This window comes from Cicer arietinum, chromosome 6 (genome assembly GCF_000331145.2).
Source record: "Cicer arietinum cultivar CDC Frontier isolate Library 1 chromosome 6, Cicar.CDCFrontier_v2.0, whole genome shotgun sequence".
Lineage (NCBI taxonomy): Eukaryota > Viridiplantae > Streptophyta > Magnoliopsida > Fabales > Fabaceae > Cicer > Cicer arietinum.
In genome coordinates this window covers 59,400,142-59,409,249 of record NC_021165.2, presented here as the reverse complement: position 1 = coordinate 59,409,249, position 9,108 = coordinate 59,400,142, and the positions used below count along the sequence as shown (strand labels likewise).

Here is a 9,108-nt window from a genome sequence, read left to right as displayed (position 1 = left end):
TTAATAATCCAAATATAAAAATTTCATCTTGAAATTTGTATTTTTCACTGTTTAAAAATTTAAACATTAATTTTTTTTTCATTAATTTTTTTTTTTTTTTTTGCTTTTAATATTTTTCACATGTATTTTAAGGACATGTTAACATCACTCTCATGTTTATAATAAGTAAGATGTAAGAAACAGGATTCATAGTGTATTTTGAATTGACATTCCTCAACTAATCACAGCTCATATAAATTATTTTGAAGTAATCTCACACGCACGCATAGTGGTGGTTGGTGATAACAGTAGCTACGTGGCCCCATCTGTTCATTGCCTTTATTTACAATACTTTGTATCAAAAGACTAGTCAACTGCTACCTTGTCTTCTTCCACTGGTTAGCGAACAAACCACAATATTATTAGTTGACTTCAAACTTTATGTTAAACCGTGATCTTCTAGTAGGCCATATTTTTACTTCCAAAATTGGTGGGTCAACTTTTATTTACATGTACAATGCATCAAAATTGAGTGAAGAGTAGTCATAACTTCAAAGATCATGGATTTTGGATAATGAAATGGGAAAACAAATTTATTCCATTTAAATAAAATGATAATGTTTTAATAACATTCCAACATTTTATATACAACACACAAACTGAATAATTGTTTAATATTTTCTAGAAATATATGTTCATTCTAAAAATAAAAATAAAAATATTTTATGTGACATAACAAGTTCATGGATTTGCAAACTCTTCCATTATTTAGTAACTATACAATCAAATAGCAATGTTCTTAGACAATCAACCTCACCTAAACATAAACTACAACACACACAAAACTAACTTTGCTGTACATATATAAAAAAATTACAAAATAAAAATAAAAATAAAAAATAAAAATACAAGAGTCATGAACAGAGCTTTGGCAAAGATTTTGCATAACTATGTCCTGAAGCTTTTGATTTTGTCATCTTAGCCATCTGAGTTTGCATTTTCCTACAGATTTTCTCTAACTCCATAACCCTCCATTGCATTCCTTGCAAATGTGCTCTAAGTTTCTCATTATCAGGTTGAATATCAAAATTACCAGCATACAACACGAGTTGTTCACTTGTTTTGTCTTTTTTACCCTTTTGAGAAGCACTACTAGAACCACACAGAGATTCATTGTATGGAGTTGAAATAGGAGTAGTAGTAGCATGGAGTAAATTTTTTAGCTTAGATTGTTCAGATATGAGAGCCTGAACTGCTGATTTTGATGGAAACTTTTTGTTCTTAGAAAGGTGTAGGCATGCTTGAGGTGATAGCTTCTCATAATTTAAACCACAGCATATCTTCAACTTTTCTTCTTGTGACAATTGAGTATGTACCTATAATATAGAATGTTGTTAGTTCAATACACAATCATTGCATTTGGATGGAAAATTCAACTTTTGGATAGTTTTTTTTTGTCCAAACCCTCCGGTTTCTCCGATTTCTAAGGGTTAAGGCCTCTAGTAATCTCGTGTTCGATCGAGAAGTAAATAATAAAAAATTGTTCTATTAGAGTTTGAATTCAGATACTCAAACCTAACCACTTGATTATAGTTGGATAGGTTTATGATCGATTTTGAAACTAGCTTGTACAAATAGTTCTTGTATGAATACATATCTGTTCAACACAACCAATCAAATGTTTTGAAGATAATTTCAGCATAAATTTCCATCCCTTTTATTGTAATTTTATTGTATCCTTAGTATTTTTATGGTTTATATATACATAATAGACATCTATGTAGCACTGACACTTTTAGATTGAAGGTGTCAAGAGTCCAACACATGTTATTTTCCGACATCGACATGACATAAATATACGTAGTTACATTCGATCACTTATATTTTTTAAATTATTACTAGTGTCTATTTATCAGTGTCGGCGTCTTGACTAGTGTCTATATCTATATTGATACTTTATAGATAGACACTATGCTCATAAAAGAATTGTGCCAATGAGTAGCACATAAAGGTTTCTTACAATTTTGTCTTATGGCCATATCTTGGACTAACTGTGGGTGAAATAACAGGATCCAAACACATACTTTGGATAACAGAATTAGGAAAAACTTTGATATCGTGTTGCAATTTAGACTTAAAGACCTAAATCTTACAAAACTACTCACCTTGTAAGGTGAAAAATATATACTATTGACTTTATAAGTAGTATGAGGCCATATTTCAAGTAGACTCAAACATTCAAATCACTTTCTAATCAAGTAGTTAACCACATGACCAAAGTTATGAACTGCAAAATTTAAAATGGAAAGAATCATTATACCTCAAGATACATGTCCATTGCATGGTAGAGCTCATCACAAGAATCTCTAGCAAAATCAGGAATAGATGTAGCAAGTGCCAAAAACTTTGAAGTTTTTAAACAAGGATCAGGTGCTATTTCTGCTATATACAAATCTATCAAACTAGCAACTTTCTTCATTCGAATCGGAGCGACCGCACCAGTCCCTTGCCGCAGAAATGCTTTCAAAAATCTGAGAACAAGATTCACATCATACAAGTAGTTTATTCCATAAGGAGATGGAACAAGCAAATTATCTAAGGTAACTTGATCCAATTGAAAACCAATCATATTCTCCAACTTATTCCTACCACATTTACTTATGTTCAAACACAAAGTAACCCTAAGAATCCCAAACAATGTCTTCAAAGAAACAGAACTACGGTCCATAATATAATGCATATCTATCACCATTTCTATGATCTTGCACTTCTCGTCCGTCATAGCAGTCGAGAATTTCGCCTTCTGATAATAAAGAAGAAACCTACTGATAACATGATGATCCATTTTACTCGAAAGCATCGACTTAACCAACATGGCAACCACCAAAGGAGTCAGAAATAACAGATCTTCAAACCACCACGTCGAGCGAGCAAAATTAGTCTTAATACTCTCAGTACTCTTCGAGTCGCACGAAAATCGAATCCCTGATGAACTGTCATTAGAACAAGTTGACGGACACGGGCTAGCTTCGCTAGCCAAAACAAGCCTTCCGACAATAGTATCCAAACATTTCTCTAGCATAACACAAGAATCATCAACTAGTAAATTCTGACATTGTTTTAAACCAATCAAAATTTCTGACCATGTCCAAAAGTTAATCCCTTGAAGTGATTTTTCAGTTTGATCCAATAAATTAGAAACATTAGTGACAGATTCATTCATTTCCATATATTCAGCAGCACAGTGTGCAAGTAAAAGATTTGAAGGAGTTATATTAGATTTTCCATTGTTATAACAAAATCTTAACATAAGCTCAAAACCTTCTGCACCTCCTGGAAAATCATGAAATATAACTTTAAGCTTTCCATTTGCACCACTAGATTTTCCAAATATTTTAGCCAATTTGCTTGAATATTGAGTAACAATAGTCTGCAAAAATACACAATTAGAAAAAGTTAGATTAATCTAAATAAAATCATGTAAATAACTAGATAAGAAAGAAATTTCATCAAACAAGTAAAGGGCAATTTTTTATTGTACAAAAAATTATGAATGGCAATTGGTTAAATTAAACATCAAAATAACCTACCAAAAACATAGAGACAATGGAGAGAATGAAAGAAAAGTTCCACAATAATTAAAGCTCATAACCCAAAAAAAAAATTATTAGGGTCGTTATAGACAATAAATTGAGAATGAGAGTGAGCATCAAGGTTCTTTATATGATAAAATAATTATTATAATAATAATCAAGCATGGAAGGGTATAGAAAGGAATTAAATGGCATGAAAGCAACCCTCATATCCTGTCAAAAAATGTGAATAAAAACAAACAAAATACGAAGGTGAGGCATTAAAACATAAGAAGACCATAGCAGAAACATTTAATGTGACATAAAACATTTTTAATAAAATTAAAACAAAAAATGACAAAAGAAAAGTGTCTTATGGTTATGGGTAGTGAAAGTAGTGATGGAAATGATTGCCATGATGGACAAATGGAACTTTCGTTGCCCCACATTGCTGCTATGTAGGTGCAAATTAATTATGGACGGAAAGCTACAATTATAAAGTTACCAAGGGTAGTAGCTAGAAGATAAAGAGATAAAGATAAAATAAAAAACTATAGTACTAGGTAAAATCATTGAACCATAATCATTTCCTAATTTAAGTGTAACAATATTTACCACAAACTTAAAACATCAATCATAATAATAACCAAAAGACAAACCTTGTTTGAGTAAAATAAAATAAAATAAAAACAAATCTTGTTAGCCCTATAGATAGTTAAGCTTTTTCTTAAAAAAATTTAATTTTTTCATAAAAATTAATCCATTTTAAAAATTTCATCCTTTTATTACTAATTAAAAAACCATTTTTTATAACTAATTTTTTTAGAGATTTGTACTAGGACAAATAAATATAAGATTAATTTTTTTAAAAAAAATCTCTAAAAAATAATTTGTAAATTATTTAATATCAAAATCATTTTTTTTAAATATATAACAAGTGAACTTTATAAATATTTAAACAAATATAATTAAAAAAAATTAAAGTTTAATTATTAAAATTAATTCCTTGAATCGGATAGAATTAAAATAAGAGTAAAAATTTCTCTCCAAAATTTTAATGTTGTTATTTTACTAAATTCAAACTCTGAACCTCTCTTATTAAATAAGAAGAGACCAAAACAAAATTTAGAATTGGGTAAAGGATTGATAATTTTACAGACCAAAAAAGCTAGAATTTAGAATAAAGGCAGAGCAAAGTATGACATTTAATTAAAATAGTGAATAATTTTAAACCAAAGTTTTCAAAAAAAAAAAAATTACAAGATTTACACACACAAAAGGAGGATTGGATTGGATTACCTTATCCACCATGAATGTCTCTTCTCCATTTACATCCACTTCAAGATTGCAGCAACCTTCCATACCTTTAAAGAAAATTGAAACAAAATAACAAAACAAATAAAAGGGTATCTCCAATTGAGTTTCTTGAACTTAGAAAGAACATAATATTCCAAGAAAAGGGAGAGAGATGAGAAGGCCAAAATAGGAATGGAAGAGGAAAAGGAAAAGTTGATGTTGATGAGACATGATAGTATATTTTGAGAGTAAGAAGAAGACAAAGCAAAAGAAGACAGAGAGACAAGAACAGAGGAAAAGGGTTTTGTAGTCAATTGGTGGAGAAGTAATGCGATAGTACTCTTTGAATGAATACAACAAAGACAAAGGTCGAAGTGAATGAGAAGCAACAAGGCATATAAAGACACAAGAGTCACATATAATATGTGTGTGGACGGAAAATGAGTCAGATAGAACACACAACACAAAGCTACAAGAAAAATTAAATTGAAACTTGTTGGTTTATAGTATAGAATATTGTAGCAGTAGCATAATAACATAGTTTTATTTTTGGGTTGATGGCAAATTTTGAGGGGACCAAGTTCATAGGTTGTGGCATATGGTTAACATTTCATTCGTTCAAAAGTCACTTGAAATTCTATAAACGGTTGATAATACTCTTTTGCGAGTTTCTAAGTTTACGATTATAATCATCATTAAAGTTGAAATAAAGACTTGATTGATGTCAGTTCGACCAATTGACATATATGCTCGAATAATGTCGATGATTGTTGCTAGAGTTTTAAATGATTTTTAAGTACATTATACGATAAACCATCTATAAAAATAGTCTAATCATAGCATTTGCCTAGAGTTAATATATGTTTAGTAGTTTAAATTTTTATAATATTGTTTTTGGTTGGTATAAAAATTTCTTTAGTTTTTAATTCTCACAATAGTTTTTATTAATAAGAATTTTAGTCTATACTATTAAATTATTAAATTAATTAATGTATAGCCTTCATAATGTTAAATTAACCACATGTATAGAACACAATAATCTAATTTTTTTAATAAAAAATAATTAAATATGAATAGTGTCAAAAAGCTTAAAAAATAACTAAAATAATGAAAATCTAAAAATTAAATTTTGATCTCATTCTTTACTTAAACTTCTCTCGTAACATATATAATGTATGTGCAAAGTTTGAGCATTACAATAAAGATTTAATTTATAAAGATTTAAATTATTGACAAAAAAACTGTATAAATAAAAAGACGAGAATATAAATGTAAAATGACAGAGTAAAAAAAATGTAAAATAAAATTTTAAAGTTTTTGATATAGAATAAACATGTATTTAACTCACTATTTTATTAATACAAAATTTTAGTGGTTATAAGAGTACATAACGTAGTTTATATTCACTATTTTCCACAATATTACTACTATTTTGAATATAAAAAATTAAATTAAATTTGATGTTCTAAAATATAATTTCTATTTGATATCTTTTAAAAAAAAATAACAATTTATATTTCATTGTTAATAACCTCATTTATTCTTTTAAAACAATCTTTCATGACGAATAAATTGAAGATGCCATTACTTTTTTTATACATTAAGGAAATTAATTTTAATCACCTATATTTTTTTTTGAAACATCACCTATTATTCTTAGCTAGCATTAATTATTTTTTAATATTAGAAATAAGAGAGATTAAGAGTATTCACAACCGTGTGTGTTTAATTAACTAATTTAAGTGTTTATAAAAAATGATATCTAAGGAATGACCCTTTCTTCATTTTCTTAGGGTCCACTATAATTTGATTGAAATAAATTAATATTGTTGAAATGTATTAGAATTAAGTTAGTTTAAAATTAATGACTTATAACTATTTTGATGATAACAAAATATATTAAAGAGCAATTCCTCTGATGATTATTCTAGTGTTTTGATGATAATATGCTAGTCATAACCCAAGATCATATCATCATGTCGTCTAGTGAACAAGGCCATTAAATCATTGGGTGTGGTGTAAAACTAGCAATTTAATGATTTATTGTCGGTTAACATAAATTGATTTGCTATGATGTAATGCTTGATATGAAGAGTGTGTTAAACATCATTAGAAAGAATAATGTGAATGTATTAAAGAAGATTTAATGTGCGATGTTATTTAACCGCTAAAATTATTTTTCAACGAATCATTTTAAAAGCCTCAAATTTTGCACATGTCAATGTAGAAGTGTCACTATTGTATGCACATCTAATTGGGATTTTTCATAAACCTAGCCGCTCAAGAGATAACAAAATTATTATCTCAAGAGCTATATAAAGCTCATTTGAATGCTGAAGCCACTATCAACATTATTTCTAAGAATATTCATTTCAATGTTAGTTGAAATTCATAGAAAGTGAGCAAGTCAAAGAAATCGAAAAAATATGTGAAGTTGTGATAGATTTTATAATTTATACATTTTTCATTGCAATTTTTTCTTTATTCTAGATGGTCATTTCCAAGGAAAATTGTGTAAAAAGAAGTGTAAATATTTCAGTTCACAATTTAGTTAATTTCGCTTTAAACACTTTTAATTATATGTGAATTAAATAATGTTTTCTTTCTATTTTGTGTTCTATTTCAACTTATTTGTCTATTTATTGAAGTATCTTTTTCGTATAAAAATTGAATTTAAATAACTAATAAACCGTCTTATGATATAGTGACACATTCCTACAAAATCGTTACAAGCCCTATAAATAACAAATAGTATATGAACAACACAATATTTTTCTGCACCTCACAAGAAAAAACAAACGCAAACTTAGAAATAAAGCTTTATATCTGGCTTGGCCCTTTTATTATTTCTAAAGTGTTTTATTTTTGTGCACCAAACACTATAGTCCAATATTTTAGTTGCCCTCATGACCCCGCCCTCTTTTTCTTTTATCACACTATGGGAGGATGTCAACTCTCAATGAATTGACCAAATACCAACAGTGTAGTACAATGGACTTCTTAAGCATTATGTTATGGATTTGATCTATAATCGATTTGTATGAAAGTGTATATATTAAAAAATTAATCTTTTATATGTGTGTTTGGAATTGCAATCAAAATGATTTTGACGTGCCTCTAAATACATACTATTATTATTTATAGTTTTGTTCAAAAGAATTTTGAGATGTGTAAAAAATCATATAAATATAAATACAGACAACAATTAAATAAATTTTTTTATATTTCGAAATATTAATCTTAATTTTCGATTGAAAATATCTTGATTATTATTATTAAAAAATATCAATCTTTTAAATAGATTTTCATACTCTAAAGGGTAAATTTATAATTTTTAAGTGGAGATAGTTTAAAAAGAAAAAGTAAAATTCAAGAAATTTACAAAGTAGACCAACCCCATATTTTGCCCCATTCCTTCGTATACGGATCCGTATATATGAGTGGTTAATAAATAATAAAGCAAATCGGTCGATATGTCCGAGTGGTTAAGGAGACAGACTCGAAATCTGTTGGGCTATGCCTGCGCAGGTTCGAATCCTGCTGTCGACGATGCTTTTTTTGTTCAATATTTCACTGAATTTTTAGTTAAGTGGTGATAAATAAAAGATATGTTATATTTTTTTTTACACTATTAATATATATGAATTCAATTCTTATTATTGTATACACCATATTCTATCCTTACTAAATATTCATATATTCAACAAAATAATTATTTTACAAGTGAAAACATTTTGAATTTCTTCAATAAAAATAAAATTAGTTTTAATGATTACGAGAGAGGCAAATGCAAATTATATTGTAATTGTTTGATAAACTCTAAGGTGATTTTGTAATTGTTTGATAAACTCTAAGGTTAGTCTTACCTTAGACTAAAGAGTCGTTCACTCACTTTAAATTTATTCAGAAGAAAAAAAAAATCATTTTAATTATTAATTTTTTAGGATAAGACCTTTTCTCCATAATTAAATTATGATAATAAGTAAAAAAAATGCACTAAGATTCATCAAATTTGAGATCTTTTATTACTCGGGTTTTATTTAATAATTTGTCCAAAAAAATAACTTTATTTAATAATTAATTGTTGAAAAATAAACAAACAACTTTATTTAATAATTAATTGTTGGAAAATAAACAAATGGAGAAATTTAAATAACAATTAAAACACACAAAAATACCGTAAAAACTCAAAACCGAAGTAAAAACCATGATCTTCATCTATTGAAAACTAGCGAATAACACTATAAGAAATTTTTTACAA

At 27.6% G+C, this 9,108-nt stretch overlaps 1 protein-coding gene and 1 non-coding gene across 3 annotated transcripts; one reads left to right on the top strand and one right to left on the bottom strand.

Annotated features, from left to right (window-relative positions):
• Nucleotides 1–725: 725 nt before the first annotated feature.
• LOC101496176 (BTB/POZ domain-containing protein At3g22104) lies at nt 726–5,359 on the bottom strand. Of its 2 annotated transcripts, none has more exons than XM_004513485.4 (3): nt 4,851–5,359; nt 2,300–3,409; nt 726–1,355 (listed from the first exon to the last, which is right to left on the bottom strand). In XM_004513485.4, the coding sequence occupies exons 1-3, from the start codon at nt 4,911–4,913 to the stop codon at nt 894–896; spliced, it is 1,635 nt and encodes a 544-aa protein (XP_004513542.1). In that variant the 5' UTR covers nt 4,914–5,359; the 3' UTR covers nt 726–893. The 2 variants fall into 2 exon arrangements, with proteins under 2 accessions (XP_004513542.1, XP_004513543.1); XM_004513486.4 differs by lacking the exon at nt 4,851–5,359 and adding an exon at nt 3,570–3,983.
• A 2,955-nt stretch (nt 5,360–8,314) lies between these two features.
• Nucleotides 8,315–8,396, top strand: TRNAS-CGA (transfer RNA serine (anticodon CGA)). Its single transcript has one exon. It is a non-coding gene; the product is annotated as a tRNA-Ser (tRNA).
• The last annotated feature ends 712 nt before the right edge of the window (nt 8,397–9,108 follow it).

What these genes read in the sequence shown, in the direction of transcription:
- LOC101496176 (XM_004513485.4), bottom strand. Translation starts at nt 4,913, where the DNA reads ATGGAAGGTTGCTGCAATCTTGAAGTGGATGTAAATGGAGAAGAGACA. An exon ending in AGACATTCATGGTGGATAAG is followed by an intron (nt 3,410 to 4,850) that starts GTAATCCAATCC and finishes GTATTTTTGCAG; the next exon opens with ACTATTGTTACTCAATATTC. An exon ending in CAATGGACATGTATCTTGAG is followed by an intron (nt 1,356 to 2,299) that starts GTATAATGATTC and finishes TCTATATTATAG; the next exon opens with GTACATACTCAATTGTCACA.